This window comes from Myotis myotis, unplaced genomic scaffold, assembly GCF_014108235.1.
Source record: "Myotis myotis isolate mMyoMyo1 unplaced genomic scaffold, mMyoMyo1.p scaffold_m19_p_12, whole genome shotgun sequence".
NCBI classification, from domain to species: domain Eukaryota; kingdom Metazoa; phylum Chordata; class Mammalia; order Chiroptera; family Vespertilionidae; genus Myotis; species Myotis myotis.
The window spans coordinates 17,056,023-17,082,854 of NW_023416316.1; the positions used below are offsets into that span (position 1 = coordinate 17,056,023).

The 26,832-nt window shown below is 41.1% G+C and overlaps 1 protein-coding gene across 2 annotated transcripts in view; it reads left to right on the forward strand.

The window, feature by feature from the left end:
• The window catches only part of SVEP1 (sushi, von Willebrand factor type A, EGF and pentraxin domain containing 1), a 148,638-nt gene that overhangs the window by 113,633 nt on the left and 8,173 nt on the right, over positions 1-26,832 (forward strand). Inside the window, exons 38-45 of one of the 2 annotated variants that reach the window (XM_036330047.1) lie at positions 5-2,790; positions 3,909-4,134; positions 7,756-7,911; positions 13,514-13,577; positions 17,419-17,592; positions 20,409-20,585; positions 24,658-24,828; positions 26,402-26,497. In XM_036330047.1, coding sequence (XP_036185940.1) covers positions 5-2,790; positions 3,909-4,134; positions 7,756-7,911; positions 13,514-13,577; positions 17,419-17,592; positions 20,409-20,585; positions 24,658-24,828; positions 26,402-26,497 — 3,850 coding nt within the window. Of the gene's footprint in view, positions 1-4; positions 2,791-3,908; positions 4,135-7,755; positions 7,912-13,513; positions 13,578-17,418; positions 17,593-20,408; positions 20,586-24,657; positions 24,829-26,401; positions 26,498-26,832 lie in introns of those variants that run through there. The other variant, XR_004971183.1, reaches the window with a different exon arrangement.

Here is a 26,832-nt window from a genome sequence, read left to right on the forward strand (position 1 = left end):
GCAGCATGTCACTGGCAGGGTCTTTGAGAGTGAAGTGAGATATCGGTGTAACCCGGGATATAAGCTAATTGGAAGCCCTGTATTTGTCTGCCAAGCCAATCGCCACTGGCACAGTGAATCCCCTCTGTCGTGCATCCCTCTCAGCTGTGGAAAACCTCCCCCGATCCAGAATGGCTACATGAAAGGAGACAATTTTGAAGTGGGGTCCAAAGTTCAGTTTTTCTGTAATGAGGGTTATGAACTTATTGGAGATAACTCTTGGACATGCCAGAAATCTGGCAAATGGAACAAGAAGCCAAACCAAAAGTGTGTGCCCACCAAGTGCCCAGATCCACCCCTCCTGGAAAACCAGCTGGTGCTGAAAGAGTTGACTGCGGAGGTGGGAGTGGTGATGCTCTCCTGTAAAGAAGGGCATGTCCTCCAGGGCCCCTCTGTCCTGAAATGCCTGCCATCCCAGCAATGGAATGATTCTTTTCCTGTTTGTAAGATGGTTCTTTGCCTCCCACCTCCCCTAATTGCCTTTGGTGTCCCTGCTCCTGCTTCTGCTCTTCATTTTGGAAGTACTGTCAACTATTCGTGTGTGGATGGCTTTTTCCTAAGAGGAGATCCTACCATCCTCTGCCAAGCTGACGGTACCTGGAGCTCTCCACTGCCAGAATGTGTCCCAGTGGAATGCCCCCAACCTGAGGAAATCCTCAATGGCATCATTGATGTGCATGGTCTTGCCTATCTCAGCACAGCTCTCTATACCTGCAGGCCAGGCTTTGAGTTGGTGGGAAATACTACCATCCTTTGTGGAGAAAATGGTCACTGGCTTGGAGGCAAACCAACATGTAAACCCATTGAGTGTCCAAAGCCCAAGGAGATTTTGAATGGACAATTCTCTCACACAAACCTATACTCTGGACAAACCATTACATACTCTTGTGACCTAGGCTTCAGGCTCGAAGGTCCCAAGACCTTGACCTGTTTAGAGACAGGTGATTGGGATGTGGATGTCCCATCTTGCAGTGCCATCCACTGTGACCCCCCACAACCCATTGATAATGGCTTTGTAGAAGGTGCAGATTATAGCTATGGTTCCATGATCATCTACAGCTGCTTCCCTGGATTCCAGATGGCTGGTCATGCCATGCATACCTGTGAAGAGTCAGGATGGTCAAGCTCCAGCCCAACATGTGTACCCATAGACTGTGGTCTCCCTCCTGAAATTGACTTTGGAGACTATACTAAGCTCAAGGATGGTCAGGGGTATTTTGACCAAGAGGAAGATATGATGGAAGTTCCATATCTGACTCCTCACCCTCATCATTATCTGGAAGCAGTGGCTAAAACCTGGGAAAACTCAACTCCTGCTCCACTTTCAGCAAGCTTTCTACATGGCACCATGGTCTCATACACCTGTAATCCAGGTTATGAACTTTTGGGGAACCCTGTGCTAATCTGCCAGGAAGATGGAACTTGGAACAGCAGTGCACCATCCTGCATTTCAATTGAATGTGACTTGCCTGTTGCTCCTGAAAATGGCTTTTTACATGTTACAGAGACCACCATGGGCAGTGCTGTCCAGTATAGCTGCAAACCCGGGTACATTCTGGTGGGCTCCGACATAAGACTTTGCCTACAGAATAAAGAGTGGAGTGGTGCTTCCCCACACTGTGAGGCCATTGCATGCAAAAAACCAAGTCCAGTTACAAATGGCTCCATCAGAGGAAACAACTACACATACCTGAGTGTGTTGTACTATGAATGTAATCCCGGGTATGTGTTGAATGGCACTGAGAGGAGAACGTGCCAAGAAAATAAAAATTGGGATGGGAATGAGCCAGCATGCATTCCTGTGGACTGTCGTTCACCCCCAATCTTAGCCAATGGCCAGGTGAGAGGAGATGAGTACACATTCCAAAAAGAGGTTGAGTACACTTGCAATGTAGGGTTCTTACTTGAGGGAGCCAGGGGTCGTGTTTGTCTGGCCAATGGAAGTTGGAGTGGAACCACCCCCATCTGTGTGCCTGTCAACTGTGCCACCCCACCTCAGCTGGCAAATGGGGTGATGGATGGCCTGGAGTACGGCTTTGGGAAGGAAGTGGTGTTCCACTGTCAGGAGGGCTACGTGTTGCACGGTGCTCCAAAACTCACCTGTCAGTCAGATGGGAACTGGGATGCAGAGTTTCCTCTCTGTAAACCGGTTAACTGTGGACCTCCTGAAGATCTTTCCCGTGGCTTCCCTAATGGCTTTTCCTTTTATCATGGGGGGCATATACAGTATCAGTGCCTTTCCGGTTATAAGCTCCATGGAAGTCCTTCAAGAAGGTGTCTCTCCAATGGCTCCTGGAGTGGCAGCCCACCTTCCTGCCAGCCTTGCAGGTGTTTCACTCCAGTCATTCAAGGTGGAACTGTCAACAGAACAGATTTGGGTTGTGGAAAGACAGCTCAGCTTCAGTGCTTTAAAGGCTTCAAGCTCCTGGGACCTTCTGAAATCACCTGTGAAGCCGACGGCCAGTGGAGCTCTGACTTCCCCCGCTGTGAACACATGTCTTGTGGTTCTCTACCAACAATACCAAATGCATTCATCAGTGAGAGTGACTCTTTGGAAGAAAATGTGATAACTTACAGCTGCAGACCTGGGTATGTCATCCAGGGCAGTTCAGATCTGACTTGCACCGAGAAAGGGTTGTGGAGCCAGCCTTATCCAGTTTGTCAGCCCCTGTCCTGTGGACCCCCACCGTCTGTTGCCAATGCAGTGGCAATTGGAGAGGCACACACCTATGAAAGTAAAGTGAAGCTCAGGTAAGACCACGACTCAAAGTTTCCAACGGATGAGGGCAAAAGAGTTGTAAAATGAAAAGTGATTGGTCAAAATCACTTACTAGAGATATGGATTGCTCCAAGTTTGACTCCTACTTGGCCTGTAATTTGTGAAATTTTAAAAAAAGCATATCCACCTAATAAATGTTAGCTAATTAAATGATTTAATTCTAGAGCCAGATTCTCTAGGTAGAAATCTCAGCTTGCTTGTGCCAGTTTCATCATCTACAAAATGAGAATACAGAGAATGGCAGTACCTACTCATAGGGATGACTTGAGTATGAAATGAGTTAATATTTGTAGAGCACTTAGAACAGTGACTGGAATTTAATAAGTAAATATTATTTATGCTGAATAAATAAATGCAAAATTTTTAAATCATAGAGTTTTAGAGCCAGGTTGATTTGAATTTGAATAGCCATACTACTGTGACATTATAACAGGGGTCCTCAAACTTTTTAAACAGGGGGCCAGTTCACTGTCCCTCAGACCGTTGGAGGGCCAGACTATAGTTTAAAAAAAAACTATGAACAAATTCCTATGCACACTGCACATATCTTATTTTGAAGTAGAAAAACAAAACGGGAACAAATACAATATTTGTATTTGCATGTGGCCCGCGGGCCGTAGTTTGAGGACCCCTGCATTATAGTATCTACTAATCAGGATTAAACGAAGTATCCTATGTAAAGGACCTAAAACAGTGCTGGGCACAAAGTAAATACCCAATAAATATTAATTATGCTATATTCTTACTAGTAGTTGAGTCTACTTTGGACTTTGTCTAGAATTTCTTTAACTATTAGCTGTTTTAGAATAAACATGAATTCAGTAGTGATATCATCTACAATGAAGGTCCATAATAACAACATTTCAAGCAACTTCAATCTTGGCTAATCCTTAATGTGGATAACAAAGGGTTTATCTGGTTATCATCTTGGTGTTTTTGCATGGCAATGCCTCCACCTGATGCTTGCATCAGTTTTGGTATAGCATACAAAATACCTACTGAGCCTTATAATAGCATCTTACATTCAAGAACAGTTCACCAAGGGCACGGTTCTCTCCTTAAGGCATTTATTTTTGCCTATCTGTTGCAGATGTCTGGAAGGTTATGTGATGGATACAGACATAGATACATTCACCTGTCAGAAAGATGGCCGTTGGTCCCCTGAGAGAATCTCCTGTAGTCCCAAAAAATGTTCTCTGCCAGCAAACATCACACGTGTACTTGTTCATGGGGATGATTTCAGTGTGAACCAGCAAGTTTCTGTGTCATGTGCAGAAGGCTACACCTATGAGGGAGTTAACATATCGACATGTCAGGTAAGATCGTCTGTCTTAATTAGGACGTGTAAATGTAACTCATTGATATATATTCACACAAACAGTATCTTACTGTCCTAAAAAGAAAAGAAAAAAGATGCCTCATGTTTCCAATCATGTCAAAGGATTTGAGAAATCTTTTGATAGAAATATAATAAAATACATCTTTCCAATATTCCTGTTTTTAAACTAACGAAAATACCAAGGCAGGGTTCAATAAAAAGAGGCAAAGTTCAATAAAATATTAAAATATCTATAACAAGATATTCACGAAAAATTAGCCATATGGTTATATAGTCTACACATAGATATTCAAAAGAGTCTATGTATAGAAATGAGCCCTGATGATTCCAAATAGGTTTCCAGTTCTAGTAGAAAGATCGGAGGCTATAGAAACACACAGAAATTGGAGTCAGATTCTGATTCTGCTTCTTTTGAGTTGTGTGACTTTAAGAAAGTTACTTAAAATTTCTGGGCTTTAGTTTCTTTATTAGAAAAATGTATAGAGCCCTAGCTGATTTGGCTCAGTGGATAGAGCATCGGCCTGCAAACTGAAGTGTCCAGGTTCAATTCTGGTCAAGGGCACATACCTCGGTTGCAGGCTCCTCCCTGGCTCAGGCCCTGGTCAGGGTGTATGCAGGGGGCAACCAGTTGATGTGTTTTTCCCACATCTATATTTCTCTCTATCTTTCCCTCTCTTTCACTTTCTAAAAATCAATGGAAAGATATCCTCAGGTGGAATCTGTCATCCTAAGCAACACATATTTTAATTATTTCATGTTACCTTCTCATGCATACATGTTTTTGTATGGTTTCAATCATATGGTTTGTATTTTCCTATGGATTTTCTATATATGATCAAATGTATACTAGTATATAGCAATGTTTACCAAAAGATACTTTTTAGAATGCTAGTTTTCTTGGGATTTTAACGGATGTTACTTGGGGAAAATAAAACATCTATGAGGTCAGATAACTTTGAGAAGTTGTAAAAGTAAACATGTCCTTTACTGTAGGATTTTTCAAAGCCTATAATATTATATTTTAAGGAAAAAGATGAAAAAAGGACATTTTCTTCAAATTAATTTTTACATGAAACTTAAAAAAATATATACAGTGAAATGTCTGTTCCACAAATAACTGTTTAGAATACACTTTGGAAATCACTGATGTGGGGCACCTAATTTACTAACCCATTCTTCTACTGTTGGATAATGGTATTCAATCACACTTAGAATAAAGCCCAAGATCCTTAAAAAAAAAAAAAGATATCCTCAGGTGAGTATTAAAAAACAAAGAAAGAAAAATCTATAGTAATTCATATCTTGTATGATCAGTATGAAAAGCTATACAGATAATGAGGGAAAGTGTCTAGCTCAGCACTGAAGGCAGCCAACTCCCTAGGGCCATGGTTGGCAAACCGTGGCTCATGAGCCACATGCGGCTCTTTGGCCCCTTGAGTGTGGCTCTTCCACAAAATACCACGTGCGGGTGCGCACATACAGTGCGATTGAAACTTCGTGGCCCATGCGCAGAAGTTGGTATTTTGTGGAAGAGCCACACTCAAGGGGCCAAAGAGCCGCATGTGGCTCATGAGCCACGGTTTCCCGAGCAGCAGTTTGCCGACCACTGCCCTAGGGCATTCCCTTCTCCTGGCTTCCTGAAGTTGTACCAAAGAAAGAAAAATAAATCATTGATATGATCTTCCTTTGCTGGAGTTTGGGGTAGGGGGGGGAGGAATGCTGCATGGTATAGAGTGGCTTTTCCATTAAACATGGCTTTGAACTTCATCTCAAGTATTTTTAGGCTCTGTGACCTTGTTTTCTTTTTTACATATATCTGCCATTGAAAGGATTGCGTTATTTAATGTAATAAAGTGTCTAGTATATGCCTGCCATATAGGAGGGACTTGAGAACTATTTCCTTCTCCTTCCAGTTTCCCATTTGTAAATCATGCATATTCAATGCTTTGTTGCTGCCAAGCCTAAAAGCAACCTTGCTGGGAATAGGAACATCAAAGTGGCCATGGTCTCAAAATTGGTAGAGTTCCAGATGTTCCCTCTTAGATTTAGAAATGAAGCAGTTTGAGGGGAAACTTTTTCAAAGACCCTGAGCCTTCTGAACCAAGCAAAGCCTCAGCACACTTACAGGAATCACTCAATGTCCTCCCATTGAGAGTGTGTGCACGAGGAGATGGCCTCTCACGTGCCCGAAGGACCCTGCCTTACAGGTGTCTGTGCTCGTTTTCCCAAGTCAGTAATTCGTTTACTTTCTCCACACATAGCATGACCCCTAACCTTCAATCAGCTGAGTTTTGGTTTAGTTTTTGGTCTGAATAGACCCTTTCTGAATATTTAAATGTATGCATTGTATAAAATTATGTTCGATGCCTAAAATATTTTATTGTAATATAACAAAATGGTCCTATGGTTCATAAAACAAATGCATGAAAAGATTAATATGCATTCTGAAAAATGAATACTAAATAGGACTAGCTCCTCCTGAAATTAAGACAAATTACAGAATTACAAAACTCCTATCAGTGTGGTATTGGTGTAAATCTAGGTAAAAGGAAAAACGAACAGAAGAAAAGAAATGAGTCAAAAGTAGATCATCACAAGGCAGAGAAAGGAATAATTAGTAAACAAATTATTCTGATACAGTTAACTTACCGTTAGGGAGAAAATTAAAATGTACCAAAATAAATTCCAGATATAGCAAAAGAAAACAATATTATCTCATTTTAAAAGTTACTAAAAAAATACCTAGAATGATTAACTCAGAAATATTGAAGCACTATATATAGTATAAAATTAGATACAATTTATATTTCCAACATTAAGGGAATGATTGATTATGATGCAGGCATATATGTATACATAATTACTTCTTGCTGATAATGTAGAATAAAAGGCTTTGCCTCAAATCCTGTTTTAGACAATTATCCAACTCATGAACTATTTCCTCAAAGAAGACAAAACTATTAGCAAGAGAATAACAGTCTAAGGAAATATCTGTGCCTACTTCACTTTACCTAAATAGAGGGCTGAGAAATGTTCATTCTAACCATGATGGTCGGGAAATAAAGCTTATGGGTGTATGTGGATATACATACACTTTTTTAACTATGTGACTCCAAAATATATAATAGAATGTTTTCAAGTATTCAAGTTGGAATGGAGAAATGGAAGCCATCTTCTTAAACTTTGAGTGGTATGCCTAAAATTTGCTGTTTCTCATAAACTTTAAAATACAATGTAGAATTTTGTGAAATACAAGGGTGCATTGGTATGTCACAGAAACCACCCAGCCCTTATGCATCATAATGAAAACATACTCCTTGCTGCTACTGTTTTTTTAATGGATTTTATTAGGGAGAAAATGCTTATTTTATATGCTTAAGAAATGTCCAACATTGTTTAGTAATGACTATAAAAACTATATAATAATTAATGTGTTTATCACGGCCACAGACAGTAAGTAGCAGAAGTAGGACCAGATTCTAGGTCCTTTTGATTATCATTTTGGAGATCATCCTGCTATGCAATGAATATTGACATATTTCCTCACTCATACAATTTAACTCCTAAATATAACTCACAACTGTTATTTGTTACTTAGCTTGATGGCGCCTGGGAGCCACCATTTTCTGATGAATCGTGCAGTCCAGTTTCTTGCGGGAAACCTGAAAGTCCAGAATATGGATTTGTGATTGGCAGTATATACAGCTTTGGAAGCACGGTGATTTATCAGTGTGAGCCCGGCTATGAATTAGAGGTGAGCAAACAAACCATCTAACCAGAATTCATTTGTTTTTCCAGTCTACTTGGGAACATGTTTAGTATTAGCACTGATTTGTTTCACTGATTTTGGTCCTAAAATATTCCTTTATACTTTGTTGCCTTTTACACTAATACTTTACAAGGAATACTTATGGTGACTTACAATTCTAAAAAGCAAAGTAAGTCTTGAATTAAAAAAGAAAATCAAAGCCATGTAAAGGGAGAAGTTAGTATGCCAACCATAAGACTGACACTAAGCCTGCGTTTCAGCCGTCTGTTGGTCATATTCTGCCAGCCGTCTGTTGGTCAGACTCTGCAACAGGCAGTCCATCTGTCACCCTGGGGAGGTGACAATAGGGATTTAGGTATGCAAAGCTAGGGTTTCCTCAAGCAGTGGGCTCAAACACCTAGACAGGTTCTTGATTGAGATGCCAGGTTTCCACGTGGCAGATCTGGCCTGAAAAATCCTCACAGCAGTTCTAACCAAGGACCAGGTTAGGTCTCATGACCACTCCTGGTTTGTAATATTAAAACCCCATCAGCAGCACCTCCGTCTCCCTAATTACTTTGGTAGGAAGGCTGCAATCAGTTTTGATGAAAGCATGACGATATCATCAAACTTAGAAATTTAAGAAATCTGTCTTACATTTCAGAATGGTGTCATCTGGTTTCTCAGGAAACTCTTCCTCTCTGTTCTTATTGTTGTCGTGGTATTTAAATGTAGGTTTTGCAGAACTATTCATTGCCAGTGGTCTGTTAAATTTGTATAGTGCATTCCATTTTCTGACCACACAATCAAAGAATTGTCATAAGATAGGTCCATGAACACTGGAACTGAGCTTATATGGATCTTGTTCAAATTCTTCTAAAGATTGGAAAATTATAAGAAAGAAAAGATAATAATAATGTAACAGTTGGTTGCAATTGGAAAGTTGTTTTTGAAACCCAGTTGTTCTTCATGGAGAGTATTCATTTTGCAATTTGTTAAGGAAAAAAGGTAGTATAAGATTTAAACAAATATGTAGAAAACTAGTGGGTCATTAAATTTGAGGAAGTAGGTAATTTGGGGGAATGTCCTGGTGTTAACTGCAAGATTGAGAGAGGTGCTGTAGCAATTGTTCTCACTCCACGTTACATGTTAGAATTACCTGAGAAACTTCTTTAAAAATACATTAATATCCAGGTACTTGCAGAAATAACTGATTCCAGGTCTGGGACAAGAAGTGTAAAAGATTCGCTTAGAAAATCTTGTCACATGAGACAGGAAAGAACCTATCAAAGGTATTTTTGTATTTTAACAAGGGACTTGGCCCGGCCACAGTGGCTCAGTTTACAGAAACTGAGGAGCCACCTGAACAAGGCTCCCACGGGCAAAAAGGACACCATTTTAGCATCAATAGGACAGTAACTTCAATGGACTGAAACACATCAAATGTGTCGTGACTAATACTAGACCTACGATAATGCTAAAAAAAATGTATTGGTAATGAACAAACCCATTATTTTGAAAACAGACAACAAAAAGGGAAGAATGTTTTTCCATGCTACCCAGACTGCTAAATCACCAAATAGTAGATGAAGGGGAGGTTCCCCTTTAGATAAGTATTCCAGGTAACAAATTACAGAATATAAATCCCAGAATTTGCAACTCATGCCAGTTAATGGATTTAGGCCATTATCATCAAAGCTGTTCATATTAGGGAAAAAATAGAGGCAGCCAGACATTTTGTGCCTCATGGTTGTATAGACACGCCATTATGTTTCTTAAGGTGTGGTTCAAGAGCCACTTACTTGAGAATCATCTGGGAAGTTATAAAAAGGAGTGGATATTCATAGGACAAGACCTTCTAAACCAAACAGGACCTGGTGATTTTTTTTAATATATATATATTTTTTTTATTTTAGAGAGGAAGGGAGAGAGCGAGAAACATCAATGATGAGAGAGAATCATTGATCGGCTGCTCCTGCACACCCACACTGAGGATCGAGCCCACAACCTGGGAATCAAACTGTCACCTCCTGGATCCTAGGTCGACCCTCAACCATTGAGCCACGCTGGCCGAGTGGGATTTGTAATTTTAACAAGTAACCTATATACCAAAGGTCAGTAGAAGGGAAAGTGGTTAAGAATAGGGACTTGGCCCAGCCGCAGTGGCTCCATGGTTGAGCGTCGACCTATAAACCAGGAAATCACAGTTCGATTCCTAGTCAGGGCATGTGCCTAAGTTGTGGGTTTAATCCCCAGTGTGGGGTGTGCAGGAGGCAGCCAGTCAATGATTCTCTGTCATTATTGATGTTTCTATCTTTCTCTCCCTCTCCCTTCTTCTCTGAAATCAAAAAAAAAAAAAAAAAAATAGGGACTTGGTCCTGGAAGACCTCTGTTACAGGTCTTCACTCTTGCTGGATGAAAATGTTGGGAACCAGCCGAACCTCTCTGAGCCTTTATTTCATCCTGTCTATGGTAGAAATGCAATAACCACTTTTGCAAAGTTACTGCAAGGGCTGAAGATAAAAGAAATAAAGTAGTGAGCGTGGCCCTTTGTGCATTGTCTGAGTTCGTTATAGGGTACTTATTATTATTACTTCCTGTATTGGTGTTATTACCAAAATCAGACAAAGCAATTGAGACAACTGATGTTAAATTATTTGACTATGTAAATAAGTTGTCATTTATATGTAAGGTACACAATTCTTTGGAACTATCTAAACCTCAAAAATTTTATTTTGCATCCAATCTTCTTGAAATACTGGATAATAAATGAAAATACAGAACTCAAAAATGGGGTAGTCATGTTATAAAACCATTGCTAGTAAGCAATAAAGTGATTGCTTTGATTCTAAAACTTAATATAACTAACCTAATTGTTGATTAAGCAGGTACATTAAAAAAATTTAATACTCATCTAGATCTAAAATTCCAGCTACATTCATCAAAAGCAAGATATGAACAGAAACAGAGAGAGAAAGGAAAGAAGGAACAGTGTGATAAAATTTGCAGCTTACTGAGGAGGGAATCAACAGATGGTGTTTGATTTTTTTACATCAATAGTTACAGAAAATAGATTTGAGTTTTTACTGGCATAAAAATCATCTTAGTCAAAACAGAATATTATTATTCAAATCATTAGAGGAAAGAGAACAAGGAAAAATATTACTGAGAAAAATACTAAACTATTAATTAAAATTAACTACTTGAGTATAGTGTACTCTGGAAGAGCCCACATCAGTGGGGAGTTAACTGGCTTTTATGACTTGGCATATACTGCCTCAAAATTAATTTAAAAAAATAATTCACAAGCTAGAATAATATATTTCCCTGTGCATACATAAGTACATAAGCCTAGAAAAAGCATAGCAAATATGAATGGTGTTTATCTCTAGATGAAGAATCCTGGAAAACCTTCTATTTTTCTTGTATGTTCCAAACCTTTTATAATGAACATGTAAAAAAAAAAAAAAAAAGGTTTTTCAATAAGAAGAAAATAATGAATACATCATTTAGGAAACATTTAATTTTATAGAATGAATTATTTTCTTGGAAAATCAGGACAGTGTCATAACATCAAAGTCGATGGAATTTTAACAGGTAAAGATGTGTCAGTAATTAATCTGAAAGCTTAGAGAAAATATTTTGAATAGATAAATAAGGGTGAAAGGCATCAGTGAATCCAGATAAAAACCAAAGTAGAGGTGATAGGTTCTTTACAGACATCTTGCTAATGTAGGGCACAATTTTAAGACAATGAGATGTCCAAAGGACTATGAGCAATGAAAAAGCATGTGACAGAATTCATATGCTGAAGTTCATATATTCAACTTAGAGTCAAACCCCTTAATACCTTACTTAGAACCTGATCTTTTTTAAACTCATAATGTTTCAGAATTTTATTTACTGTATCTTGTTTATTATTCCAGAGATTAGGAATTTAAAGCATGAAAAGAATTATCATTAGAAACATTGATGATTACCATCCTATATAATAAAAGCCTAATATGCAAATTGACCGAAGGGTGAAACGACTGGGGGAATGACTGGTCACTATGACATGCACTGACCACCAGGGGGCAGATGCTCAACGCAGGAGCTGCCCCCTGGTGGTCAGTGCTCTCCCACAGGGGGAGTGCCACTCATCCAGAAGCTGGGCTCATGGCTGGTAAGTGCATCGGCAGTGGCAGGAGCCTCTTCTGCCTCTGTGGCAGCAGCAGTGCTAAGGAGCAGCAAGCTGAGCAGTAAGGAGCAGTGAGCAGGCGGGTGGTAAGGAGCGAGGGGTCCTGGACTGTGAGAGGGCGCAGGCCAGGCTGAAGGACCCCCCCACACCCCCACCCAGTGCACGAATTTCATGCACCGGGCCTCTAGTCCTATATAATAAAAGGCTAATATGCAAATCAACCAAACAGTGGAAAAACCGGTCACTATGACATGCACTGACCACCAGGGGGCAGATGCTCAATGTAGGAGCTCATGACTGGCAAGCGCAGCTGTTGTGGCAGGAGCCTCTCCTGGACTGTGAGAGGGCGCAGGAGGGCTGAGGGACCCTTGCCCCTGAGTGCAGGAATTTCATGCACTGGGCCTCTAGTAAAAGATAAACAAGAAAGAAGAAGCAAAGACTAATAAAAATTGTAACAGAAATCAAAGAATAATGATATATAAGCCTATAATAGCTATAGGGGGCAAACAGTCTGTTTACTCCCTAAGGGTAATAGGATATTGAAAAATATACAAAAAGTATATTTAATATAATAATTATAAATAATTTTTCAAGTAAATTATATTCATTTTACTCTATTTCACAAGGCAGGAAAGTAAATTTTGGGAAGCTTTTACCCAAAGTATTTAAAAATTTTTTATTTTTTGTTAATCCTCACCCAAGGATATTTTTCTGATTTTTAGGAAGAGTGGAAGAGAGAGGGAAACATGAGAGAAATATATCGATTGGTTGCCTCCTGCATGATCCCTGACCAGGGCCTGGGCTGGGGAGAAGCCTGCAACCAAGGTACATGCCCTTGACTGGAATTGAACCTGGGACCCTTTAGTCTGCAGGCCAGCGCTCTATCCACTGAGCAAACCAGCTAAGGCGAAAATATTTAAAATTTTAAATGCTTGTGCCCTTATTAGGGTAAATTTATATAGGATAAATTGTTGAAAAATTCAATCCTCGTACCAATAAGGTATCTTGGCATGTGTCATGTTCAAAGATACAAAAAAAAAACAACACACAATTTCATTCTTTGCTGTACCACTCAAGTATTTTCAAAATAATTTTAAAATATACTCGGCAAATATACCTCCTTGACACTTCAAACACATTCTTCAGTCTTTACTATTGGTTATAACTAGTCGTCATTTAAAGAGAAAGTGAAATAAAGCTTGCACCTTAATTACACTAGTCAGCCAGGATATGAATTTTGAAGTAATTTGATGAAAACATTTTAGCAACTCTAAATCTACCTCTTAAACTAGGTCTACTTAATGAATTTATTAAGCATTTCAATGCCCAGATAGTCAAGTTCACAGCTATGATTACTTTGCATTCCCTTATTAGCTTTCCATTGTACAGTTATGACCATGTTGATGACTTTTTTTCATTGATTCACAGGGGAACATTGAACGTTTCTGTCAGGAGAACAGACAGTGGAGTGGAGAGGTAGCAACGTGCAAAAGTAAGTCAAATGGCACTTAGAGTCCCAAAAATGATATAGGAGATACAGAATAACAATGAGACAACAATGTCTTTACAAAGCAGTTTTGTAATTTAAAAAATTGACCTCAGACTTTTGCTGAAGGACATCAAATCAATAAAAGGGTCAAAAACTATAGTTGATGCCCTGACCGGTTTGGCTCAGTGGATAGAGCGTCGGCCTGTGGACTGAAGGGTCCCAGGTTTGATTCTGGTCAAGGGCATGTACCTTGGTTGCGGGCACATCCCCAGTGGGGAGTGTGCAGGAGGCAGGCAGCTGATCAATGTTTCTCTCTCATCGATGTTCCTAACTCTCTATCCCTCTACCTTCCTCTCTGTAAAAAATCAATAAAATATATTTAAAAAAAAAACAACTATAGTTGAGATCATTGATTATGTTGGAATAGAGCACAAGATGACTAACTCTGGAATAGTTAATTATTGAATTTATTTGCATTTTGTGTTTTTCCCCCAGATAATTATAAATTAGAAAGTTTAGATCTGTTGGTGTTTGGTGACAGTACTGACCAATATTGACATCTTCCTAAAGTGATGTTGGCACATATGTTAAATAATTAAATATTCACATTTTTCATGGAATTTTACATTAACTCATTTTATGGGAAGAGTCAAGTGTATTTAGCAACAAAGACCCATATGATTCCTCTGCCAAAAGGCAGTGTATTTAGATACAATAATTACAAATCAATCAATGTGAAAAGCTTTTAAATATTTTTTTCTCTTAACAATCCTGGGGGAGTCATCAAATTTTCACACTGGAAGGGGCCTCTTAACCAATCTAGTCTAAGCAACCTTTCAGGTGATCTAGCTTAACTAGGCTGGACTACATCAATATGAGTAAGATTTATTCATCTTGCTCAATGAGTACATGGGGCTAGGAGAGGTGAAGTGACCTGCCAGTGTCATAAATTAATTTGGTGGCAGAGCTGTGACTGGAACTTGAGGTACTTAAATCTTTGTTCACTGTCATTTCAAACATACCTTCTGGGGTAGATTAATCAATTGATTTCATTATATATAAATCTTAAGTCTTTTAGGAAATATTATATGGCTGAAATTCCGTAGAGGTTATATGATATTTTTGTTCTCAAAAAGTTATATAAATATTATATAGAAAAATATTTTTTTAAATATTGAGTAACATCTCAAGTCACAGAATGGCATTTTTGTCTCAACTGTTTATGATCAAAAAGTGTGTGCATGTATAAGGGAGGGGTATAGGGAGGGGAAAGGAAATGGGTATGCCTGCATAGGAAATGTGAAGAAGTTGTTTCAGTTTGCAGCAGGTTTAAGTCAAACTACAATGACAATGGTTAGTCTAGTTTCTCTCTCTGAAATGCAAGATAATGATAAAAAGCTCTACTTGAATCCTATTTTTTTCTGTTTTTCCTCTTTCTAACTATTAAATCAGATTATACAAGTTATTTGCAAAAAAAATGGCAGAAATAAGCAAAAAAAAATAATAATAATAGTTTTAATCCCACCACTCATGCTGGGGCTGACCAGCAGACCCTGACTGATGGATGAATGATTACTCTAACACATGGTTCTGTGAAAGAGAGGGCTAAGGGACTGTCTGGCTAGAGAAACCAGATAGCCCCTTTCACCTGTCTCCTTAGGCTTTTATTGTATCAACAGCTTGAACTAATATTAACTATTAGTTACTATCAGTAGGGTAAGCATCCTTGAGAAGACATATGCAGTGTCCTTTAGGCAAAGACGTCTAAAGACTAAACAAAGATTCCAGTAAACACCCGGGGGCTCAGACTTGTTTGGAAAAGTCAAGGCAGGGTGGTTGTCTTCAGCCAACTCCCCCTAGAGGTCCCGACCTTTCACAGTTTCCTCCTTACAGATTTTCCAACCAAGTCCCCTGCTTCCCCACACACTCAAGGTTAAAAACTATTGCTATTTTGATATACTGTATTGTGTGCTTTTTCCCTAGGCATATAAAAAACACAAAATATTTTTTGGAGGAAATAGTGCTCACACTGAGCATCCCAATTTGAAAGATCCTCATATAATATTTATTAAATTATTAAATAGATTGATATCTGTAGCCATCAGATTTCAGGGAAGCCTGTTCAAATGCATAGGATACCCTAGACCAGAGGTCAGCAAGCTGCAGCTCGGCAAACTGCGGCTTGCTAGCCACAACGGCTCTTTGGCCCCTTGATTATTTATGGCTCTTCCACAAAATACCGACTTCTGCGCACTGTACGTGCATGCTCGCACATGGTATTTTGAGGAAGAGTCACACTCAAGGGGCCAAAGAGCCGCATGTGGCTCGCGAGCCACAGTTTGCCAACCACTGCCCTAGACGGTACTCTTCAAAGAGTGGCCCATGGGACCAACAGTATCAATAGTACCTGGGATCTTGCTAGAAATGCATACTCTCAGGCCACACCCCAATCCCACTGAATCACAATTAGCATTTGAATGAGATCCTTAGGTGATTCCTGTGCACATTGCAATTTGAAAAGCAGTGACTTGGACCTGGTTATTAGCCTTCCGCACATTGAAATATTCTTGGAACTTTGGAGAATCCTTTGCCCAGTCTGCATCCTGTACCATTTAGGTCAGAGTCTCAGAGGGTAGGATCCAATATCAATATGTTTTTGAAGCTTCCTGGTGATTCTTGGGTACTGACCTAGTTCAAGTTCATGGTCCAAGGACTAACCAGGCTGAAAGAAGCCCAAAGAAGTCAGTTAGCATCTATATAATCAGTGGCTCTTAATTTTGAGTCAGCATGAGAATCGTTTGGGGAACTTTTAAAGAAATATTAAAAGCAAGACCACAACAGAGATTCCAATTCATTTGGTCTGGGACAGGCCCCTCAGCATAAAGCTTCCCCAGGACCCCTGTGTGCAGCCCAAATTGAGACGCACTGGTCTAGACCACTTCCCCTACCTTCACCAAGATCATCAAATTAAGACTCAATCCCATTTCTTAAGACTCTAGAAAGAATGATCCTGTTATCCTCCTAGCACATTCCTGCTAATAACAGTTCTCACATGTGCAAAGCCATGCTTTGTAACTGCTCTAAAACTAACCATCCGTTTATGGAGTCTATATCCTTAGAAGCCATATAAAATGCTCCTTATCTGAATTTTTGGTCAGGCTCATGATTCCTTGTGCTTTATACTTTCCTATTATATTTTACCTTCTAATAATTTTTATCTTTTATCTCTCTTTAGAAGCAGTATGACCTTGGTCAAATTATTTCACCTCTCTGAATCTCACTTTTCTTCAACTGTGAAATGACATCATCTCAGAGTTGTGACTAAGGGTGTAAATGTAGCCAACAAACAAAAAGGACACTCAGTTACTTTTAAACTTCAGATTTAAAATGCCTTTTAATATAAATATGTCCCATGCAACATTTGAGGCATGCTTATTCTAAAAATTTATTTGTTGTTTATCTGATATTCAAATTTAACTGACAGTCTGTATTTTATTTCTAGTTGTAAGAAATACATTTGATAATGTCTGGAAAGCTCTTGGCCATGGAAACAACTTAATAAATGAGAATTCCTTCACTCATCCACATCCCCAGCCAGCATTATACATAACTACAGCTAGAGTCAATGGGGCAAAATAGCAATCTTTAATTGCCTGCATGTATTAATATAAAATTTATGCATGCTGGGGTATTTGCTTCTTCAATGCCCCTGTCAATGTGCCTCACACCTGAGTAGGCTATAACATTTTATATGGTGCATTGGGTACCTTTAGCAATTATAGAAAAAGAAGGAAAGAGAATTGGGAGATGCATTTGATCTGAAGCTTTTCTTTTTTCTTTTTAGAGATCAGTTGTGAAGCTCCACTTGAGTTCCTGAACGGGAAAACTGAGATGGAAAATACCACCAATGGCCCCAGCGTGGTGTATTCCTGCAACAGAGGCTATAGTCTGGAAGGGTCGCCCGAGGCCTATTGCACTGAAAATGGAACCTGGAGCCACCCAGTTCCTTACTGCAAACGTGTGTGTTGACTTATGATCAGAAAGGTTTTAATCAGATTCGGTTTCTCGATGAGTTCCCCAAATGTCTAAATCATAGTGGGAACTCGGTGATAAGAGAGATTGGCCCAGAGAAAGCAATCTGTGCATACCCAAGCCACATACTCTGCGGTGTCTTAAAATCTGCTTGTGTTTTCTAACATGTCTCCTCTGCAAAGCAGCTTTTATCAGGTTCCTTGACTGGTTACAAGTGTAAGGCACTAAGAGAAAAATGCAACTTAATGAAAAAGATTTGACTGTATGTATAGTGAATTTGGTTGAGGATCTGAAAGGGGTGAAGAAAAAAAATCTGCTAAATGTGGAATATGAATAAAGTATATATAAGCATCTTATCTAATAAAAGAGAAATATGCAAATTGACCATACCTCCACTACATTCACAAGCCACGCCCATAAGCCACGCCTATAAACCATGCCCATAAGCCAATCAGAGCAACTATATGCAAATTAACCCAACCAAAATGGCGGCCGGCAGCCACAGAGCTGGAGCAAACAGGAGGCTTGGTTGCCCCAGTGATGGATGAAGCCAAGCTTCCCGCCTGCCCTGGCCGGCTGTGACCTCTGCTCAAAGCAACAAAGTTTCAATTATAGAAGATAAATAAATCCCAGATACCTGCTTCCAGCCAGCCTCCACTGGGAACTTGGGTGGCTGGGGGCTGTGGCCCAGAGGTGCTGGCCCCTCACCCAGTCTGGCCACACCCTCATGGGGTGAGGGTCCCCGCTGGGGGGCTTGGCCAGCCTGCAAACAGCCATCAGCCCCTCACTCAGGCTGGCCACACCCTCATGGGGTGAGGGTCCCTGCTGGGGGGCTTGGCCAGCCTGCAAACAGCCATCAGCCCCTCACCCAGACTGGCCAGGCAACCCAGCGGGGACCCCACTCTGAAGGGGCTATGGCCAGCCTGCAAACAGCCATCAGCCACTCACCCAGACTGGCCAGGCACCCCAGCGGGGATCCCCTCCCTGAAGGGGGTGTGGCCAGCCTGAAAATGGCCCTCAGCTCCTTACCCAGGCTGGCCAGGCACCCCAACAGGACCCCCACCCTGATCTGGGACACCCTTCAGGGCAAACCAGCTGGCCCCCACCCATGCACCAGGCCTCTATCCTATATAATAAAAGGGTAATATGCAAATTGACCCTAACAGCAGAAAGACTGGGAATGACTGGTCACTATGACACACACTGACCACCAGGGGGCAGACGCTCAATGCAGAAGCTGCCCCCTGGTGGTCATTGTGCTCCCACCAGGCTGGTGGCTCTGCTCAGCCACAAGCCAGGCTGATGGCTGCCAGTACAGCAGTGGTGGTGGGAGCCTCTCCCGCCTCCTCAGCAGCGCTAAAGATGTCTGACTGCAGCTTAGGCCTGCTCCCCGCTGGCAAGTGGACATCCCCCAAGGGCTCCCGGGCTGCCAGAGGGATGTCTGACTGCCAGCTTAGGCCCAATCCCCTGGGTAGTGAGCCTAAGCCAGCAGTGGTCATCCCCCAAGGGGTCCCAGACTGTGAGAGGGCACAAGTCAGGCTGAGGGACCACCCCGAGTGCACAAATTTTTGTGCACCAGGACTCTAGTTAATACATAAAGATAATCTATATAAAAGGCTAAGTGACCATCTGGCCGCTAGGTATGACTCACACTGACCACCAGGGGGCAGACGCTCAATGCTGGAGCTGCCAAATGACAGCAACTTTGCAGAGTGCCCTCTCTCACTCCGGGACTCCTTGGGGGATGTTGGAGAGCCGGTTTCAGCCTGATCCCCACAGGCCAGGGTGAGGGACCACACCAATTGGAGGGACCCTGCTCACTCCGCAGATGCCCTGCAAGCCACGGTGCTGCCCCAGGTGTGGCTGGCTGGCTGGGAAGGGACCCTGGGAGGTTGGCTCCAGGGCGTGTCTGGCCGATCTCGCCCAGTCCCACCCCACCGACCACCTTCTAATTAATTTCCTTTCAATGTGCACAAATCTGTGCACCCGGCCACTAGTTAGTTATAACCACTGGAATGAAAACAATATTCATGAGCAAGGTATAAATTGAGAGAGTTCTGGTTCAAGTGCTGTAATACAGTGACTGAGCCTTTAAGATTCATCTGGCAATTACCTCCCTCACAAAGACTTCCTTTGTGCCCATGGAGGGAAAAGAAAGCACTGAAATGGCTTGAAATATGCGTTGATATGTGTGTCACACATTTGCAGGAGGAAATTGTTCCACTATCATTTCCCATTTTTCCTGTAGACCTGGAAAAATGAATCAATTTTTGTCAATAAGCCTTGCAAACTCTACAGTTTCAGTTCTGATACCATTAATAGCAAGGTCTAAAGTCAGATTCATTCACTTCGATGTGTCTGATGACCCCCTGGTTCATCCTTCTGAAGGACGTTCAGTAAAAGGAAGTAGAGTGACCATGAGAAGCATTTACTCTATGCCTTAATATTCTCCAGATAGTAAGAGAATGTTTGATGCACTCCTTGCTTTCTAGCATGCCTTTGTTTCCCCAGGGCGGATCAGAACCAGTCTAAAAAATGTTGTGGGCCATAATCAAACACTATTTAACTTGCCCTCTTAGAGGTGTAGGACCATGTGTTAATGGTTGGATACTTGGTGTTTTCAGATCTTATCTAAATAATTTATTCTCCCAAATAATTTCATGGGAATGCCAAACGAGTCTGTGTCTATTGTTTGAAGCTCTATATTTTTAACCCTCTTAGAGGGCTCATCCTGTGCCTTCAAAGAAATAAATTAAGAAAAGAGGGGAAATAGCAGTAAGCATTTTCTTTTCTTTTTAACAGCAAACCCATGCCCTGTCCCTTTTGTCATTCCTGAGAACGCTCTGCTCTCTGAAAAAGAGTTTTATGTGGACCAGAATGTGTCCATCACGTGTAGAGAAGGCTTCCTGCTTCAGGGCCAGGCCGTCATTACCTGCAACCCCGACGAGACGTGGACACAGACAAGTGCCAAGTGTGAAAGTAAGTGGACAGGTGGAGTCCAGTTAAATACATTGGTTCAGGATGTTTTCTCATCTTTGTGAGACTATTTTTAATCAAGTAACTTGATTGTAGATATTTAGGTCTCTGACTAATCAGCTTCTTATTTATAGTTTTAAAAATTCTTTTAAAAGACCTTTGAATTCCAAACATTGAAAGAAAAGTTTCCAGAACTAGGCTAAAACCTACCTGACTAGGATCCACTGCAGATTTTTGAAATGTGCTCTTCTAAGATTAAATCTTCTATTGTTAAATCTAAAACACAATTTCTCTCCACATCGTCAGAGTTCCCAAACTATCCCTTAATCAGCTCTGAATGCTTTGCAATACAAACATTATTCCACCATGGTTCTCAAGCTTGAGCCTGCATGAGAACCACCTAGAAGGTTTCTTAAAAACCTTGCTGCTCCCCTGCCCCTCAGAGGCCTAGAGTTTCTGATCTAGTAGGTCTGGGATGAGGCCTGAAATTTGCATTTCTAGCAAGTTCCCGGGTGGTACTGATGGTGATACTGCCAGTGCCGTAACCACAATTTGAGAATCTCTGGGCGGGCACCCCCTTGATATGTAATAGGCCGTCTGGCAGCACCTCCTGCTGCCTCATGATAATTCTTGACATTTTCTACACTTAAAACATCCCCCCTGCCCAACTTCCTGCCCTCCAGCCTTCCTTGTATTCCAAGGTACTCCCTCTATAGCAATCAATGAACAACTATTCATTGAATCTACCCAGATGCAAGGCACTGGGCTACATGATACAGGAATCAATTATGCCTGCAATGGTCTCCATCTTCAGGACACTTGCACTCCAGTTAGGGAGATAAGAAATGCATGTATGAGGGCCTCGAGAATCTGGAACCAGAGAAGAGCTTGACTTGAATTCTATCCTCAAAACTTTCTAACTCTAAGCTTATGCTAGTACCCTAACTTCCCTGAACGTTAGGGCTCTTATGTAAAGTGAATAGTACCAATACCTATCTTATATGTTAGTTTCGAAGGATCAGTGAACTGATATACATTAGCAACATCTCCTTATACCAATAGCCCAAGTCCTTGAACTTTAACTGGCAGCCCTACTGCAGCATTAGCATGTTTACTTTACCCCAGGAAACTGTGTATTGCAGGCGGCCTCCTCCTGCCCACATATCCTCACGTTGATCTTGGCTCCTTGAGACTTACCACTCAGGGCACTGAAAGAACTAGCAGGAGAGACCTGCGCTTGTTCCCATGCTCCTTCAGTGTATGCTCAGTTGTTCCTCAGTGTTCTTGAGAGGACCAGGGGTTGACTTGGTGAGAAGGAGACCATTCCCACTATTGTTTGTTATCCTCAGTCTCTCTTTTGTACTTTCTATTAGACTGGAAGTCTTTGGCTTAGAACGAAATATCTTGCCTGAAGAACCTGAACAGCCACTTTCCTCATTCTTTTTTTTTTTTTTTTTTTACAGTTCACTAAAATTATAAGATATTTTTATTGGGTTGTTTGTTTTCTTATTGATTTTTTTAGAGTTCTTTATATATTCTTTTTATCTTTTTTAAAATTTCTTTATTGATTAAGGTATTTTACCTCCTCCTGTTACATATTCTTACAAATCAGGGATTAAAATTTTAATGTGCATGAGAATCACCCAGGGAAAGTATGTAAGATGCAGACTCCTATCCTAGGAACCCCTGAAATTTGCATTTTTAATAAGGAGCCAAGATGATTCCCGTATAGGGGATCTGAAATCCATGCTTGATAACCACTTGTATAAACCACCCATCATCTCTCCATGATCGTGCAACATGCTGCTCCCCAGCCTGGAAGCTCTTTCCCCCTGACCCACTCGAGCTTTGTAGCCTCATCCAAAAACCACTCTCACTATGAATTACACCCTGACAATCCTAAGCGCAAAGTCACATTCCAATCAGTAATAGTAATTTATATTACATTACTAATTTATATCCCATTTCACTAATTCAATTTAGTTACTCTTTTTTTTTTTTTCTAAAGCATAGTATCCAGGGCTCTACTTCTGCTCTTTCTAAGTTGTATTGCAGTATTCTTTGTCATTCCTGTCTTGTCTGAGATAAGGGACAGCATTATCATCATTTATTTTTTCCAGTTTCTGATACACAGTAGATATTAATACATATTTGTTATCCTACTGATTAAATTAATATTTGTGCTCTCCTTGGAAGAAAAAGAAAATTTAAAAGGATGATGTACATTGAACATCCCCTCTGAAAAGTTTTGAATTGTATCCTGACCACTAAGTGACCTTAAATTTGTTGTTGTTGTTGTTGTTAATCCTCACCTGAGGATATTTTTTTTATTGATTTTTAGAGAGAGTGGAAAGGAGGGGGAGAGACAGAGAGAAGCATCAATGTGAGAGAGACACATCAGTTGGTTGCCTCCTTCATGGGCTCCCAACCAGGGCCAGGTACGTGCCCTTGACCGGAATTGAAACCAGGACCTTTCAGTCAGCGGGCTGTCGCTCCGTCCACTGAGCCAAACTGGCTAGGGCAGTGGTCGGCAAACTCATTAGTCAACAGAGCCAAATATCAACAGTACAACGATTGAAATTTCTTTTGAGAGCCAAATTTTTTAAACTTAAACTATATAGGTAGGTACATTGTTATTAACTTAATTAGGGTACTCCTAAGCTGGCCTTTGCTAAAAACGTCCTCAATCTGATTGAGGTACGTTCACTGAGGTCTACCCCTTCCAACTCTCCCATCCACACTCGTCTATCTGAAACAAGTATACAAGATGAGTGTGAATGGAAGAGTTGGAAGGGGTCGACCTCAGCAAGTGTACCTCAAAACAATGTACCTCCCCTGCGCTGCGTATCCTGCGGCCCGCCTGCGCTGCATCTCCCGTCGCCTGACCGACTAACACCCCCCCACTTCTTCTAACACCACTTCTTCAAAATAGACTCTCCCAGGCCGAAAACCGACTTCTGCGCATGGGCCACGAAGTTTTAATTGCAGTGTACATGCACGCCCACATGTGGTATGTTATGGAAGAGCCACACTCAAGGGGCCAAAGAGCCGCATGTGGCTTACGAGCCGCGGTTTGCCGACCACTGGGCTACAGCACTAAGTCACCTTTTGGAAGCCAGTTCGTGAAGATTCATTTAAGTTAGACTTATGCAAAATCTAACACATTCCCAAAGTAGAGAAGCCACTGTTTTATAGACTTGAAAAAAAGGAAAGTAATATGAAACCTTGAATGTCAGAAACCTCATCAAGGTGTGTAAAATCAGTATTTATAGGCCAGAGACAATATTCATTCGTTTGCTCATTTTTCAAATATATACAGAGCATCCATTGCATGCCTGGCACTGTTGTAGGCACTAATAAAACAGCCTGATGGAATATGCAGTACTGCAGCCCTAGCCGGTTTGGCTCAGTGAATAGAGCTTCTGCCTGTGGACTGAAGGGTCCCAGGTTCGATTCCAGTCAAGGTCACATGCCCAAGTTGCGAGCTCGATTCCCAGTAGGGGGCGTACAGGAGGCAGCTGATCAATGATTCTCTCATCATTGATGTTGAGATACCTGTCTTTCCCTCCCCCTTCCTCTCTGAAATCAATAAAAATACATATATTTTTTAAAAGAATATGTAATGCTTCAGTTAGTGCTTTTTATTCTAAAATAGTGGACTGCAAGTAATCCTCCTGCTCCTTCTCTTCTAATTAGATAAGCAGCCTGCAATGAAGCTCTCTTGCAGCCACGTCTTACGCAAATTCCCAGAGCTCCTTCTTGGTCTCCTGCAGACGTCCTGCCTTGAGTATAACACAGCTCAGCTTCAACATTTAAATCAGAACACAAAACTTTTGATCTTGCACATCTAATTTTGCTAGACAGCAGCAAATGATGCTTTTAGTTCCTCGTATCGCTTAGATATTTATAGGTGAAATGGTAGCCTTTATGTTTTGGGGGTTTTTGTGTGTTTGTTCGTTTGTTTTTGTTTGTTTGTTGCTCCTTAAGTTAATTCAGTCTTAGAAATGAGACTATGTTCTCCACCCACTGGCTGGGTCAGTAGCACAAGCCTCATTGTTGTTTTGTTTTCCTACAGAAATCTCATGCGGTCCACCAAGTCATGTACCAAATGCAATTGCTCGAGGCGTACATTATCAGTATGGGGACATGATCACCTACTCGTGTTACAGTGGATACATGTTGGAAGGTTCCCTAAGGAGTGTTTGCCTAGAGAGTGGAAACTGGACATCACCTCCCACTTGCCGGGGTAAGGAAACGTTTGGATGGTTATTCTTAGGGAAACCATAGGGAAATATATATGGAAGTCTGATGTAGGCCGCAACCAGGCTAGGGCACTACCTGACCTTTTGGAAGCCAGTTCGTGAAGATTCATTTAAGTTAGAGTTATGCCAAATCTAACGCATTCCAAAAGTAGAGAGCATGCTGTTTTATTTTTCTTTGTCTTTAAATTTTAACGTTTGTGTCATTTTATTTTTTTACTTTATTGGTTTGAGTTTTGAAAGCTTGCACACAGAACTCTAGCCCAGCACAGTGTCCCTTCCTGAGTTAATCATGGATCCTCAGGCACGTCTTCTCTCCAAATCTCGGGAGTATTCTCAGCTGCTAAGGGAAGCAGTGTCATGTCTGGGTCCTGGGTGCACCTCTTGGCCTCTCAAGTATTTTCAGCACAGATTCCAGTTTTACCCACCTATCCTAGGCAGGCCCCAAATCCCATAGGAGATGGGACAGCCCACCTAATGGGCAGAGTATAAAACAAGAGGTACCAGGCAGCCTCAGGGAAACAGCTCTCACCCCATCTGGCCATACTCGGGTGGGTGACCAGCACTCCGTGTTCACATGAGCACTTCTGTCTCTTTACTTGCTGTATGGAATTTTCAAACCCAAGGACGAATTTTGTGTGTGCTTTCAATAAAATCTTGGGGGAATAAAATATTCTATGCTTGTAATTCTGCAAAATAAAAAGAGGTAAATAACAAGGCATTCAAGCATGTCCTTCTAAAATGTATACTTTTCTAATAATTTTATTTACAAATCTTAATTGTTCCATTCATTCTAGAAACATTTACTGAAAGTCAGGAACTATGCTAGTGAACAAGATACACATATCCAAGGAACTAAAAAAATAATAAGTTGTTGGAGTGGTTGTCCACATGGCCCCATGGACAATGATCAGATTTGGATTTGGTGTGAAAGCCAAAGTCTTTCATAACTTATGGTGGCAGGGAGAATTGAAGTAGTCCATGATGAATGGCATGAGCCTCAAAAATGTGTAGGATTATTACAGGAGAAAGAAAATTAATTTTCTGAAAGCAACAGTGAGATATGACATCATCAGCACATGGGATGTAAGAGAAAGTGCAACCTTCTTTTAAGAGGGCTGCTGAGGAGGTGGCATCTTCAGGGAATAGTCCAGATTTTAGTTAACATGAGAAGTCAAAATAAGGGTTGTGTGTTCGTTTGCTCTTGTTTCTTCTTTTGTCTTAAGATAATATGAGGTGGTGGCAGCACCAAAGAGCTCCTGGCCACCAAAGGCCACCTTTGAAAGGGCATTTGCACATCTTGTAAAGGGACATTCCTTTACATAAGCCACCTTGTCCCCCTCACCCTGAGTCTCCAAATTACTAAAACCTTGATAGCCGTGTTGTGGCCCTTCTGAGCCCCTCAGGTTCATCCCCAACCAAATCTTGAGATTCCGTTTTGTTTCTCTTCCTTAAAGCTTAAGTCAAGGATATAGTATGCAATATACATGAGTAATTCTATTTTCTGACAACCACCCTTCCATAATTCCCTCGATTTATGACCATCTGCTTCTTTTACAGCCGTCTGTCGATTCCCGTGTCAGAATGGAGGTATCTGCCAACGCCCAAATGCTTGCTCCTGTCCAGACGGCTGGATGGGGCGCCTCTGTGAAGAACGTGAGTCTTTCTTCAAACCTTACTTGGAGTTCTGATAATTTTCCTGGAAGCTGCCAACTCAGAGTTACTAGGAACTGGCTCTGCTGGTGGCAGGGATGTATTTGCTTACCCTGCAGCAGGCCAGACAGGGCAGCTAGAGATGATCGGAATATGCCAATCACTTTCAGGAGATCTAGAATATTAGACCATGAAAATATACTCATCAACATCCGTCATCTCCACATTCTCCTGGCACAAATGTCTAAGGATCATCTGGAAAGGAGCTGATCATCAGGGGTTTCCCAGACTCTGTCTTCCTTCATCTCTAGTCTTTTTATATATTCTGCCACTCGTAG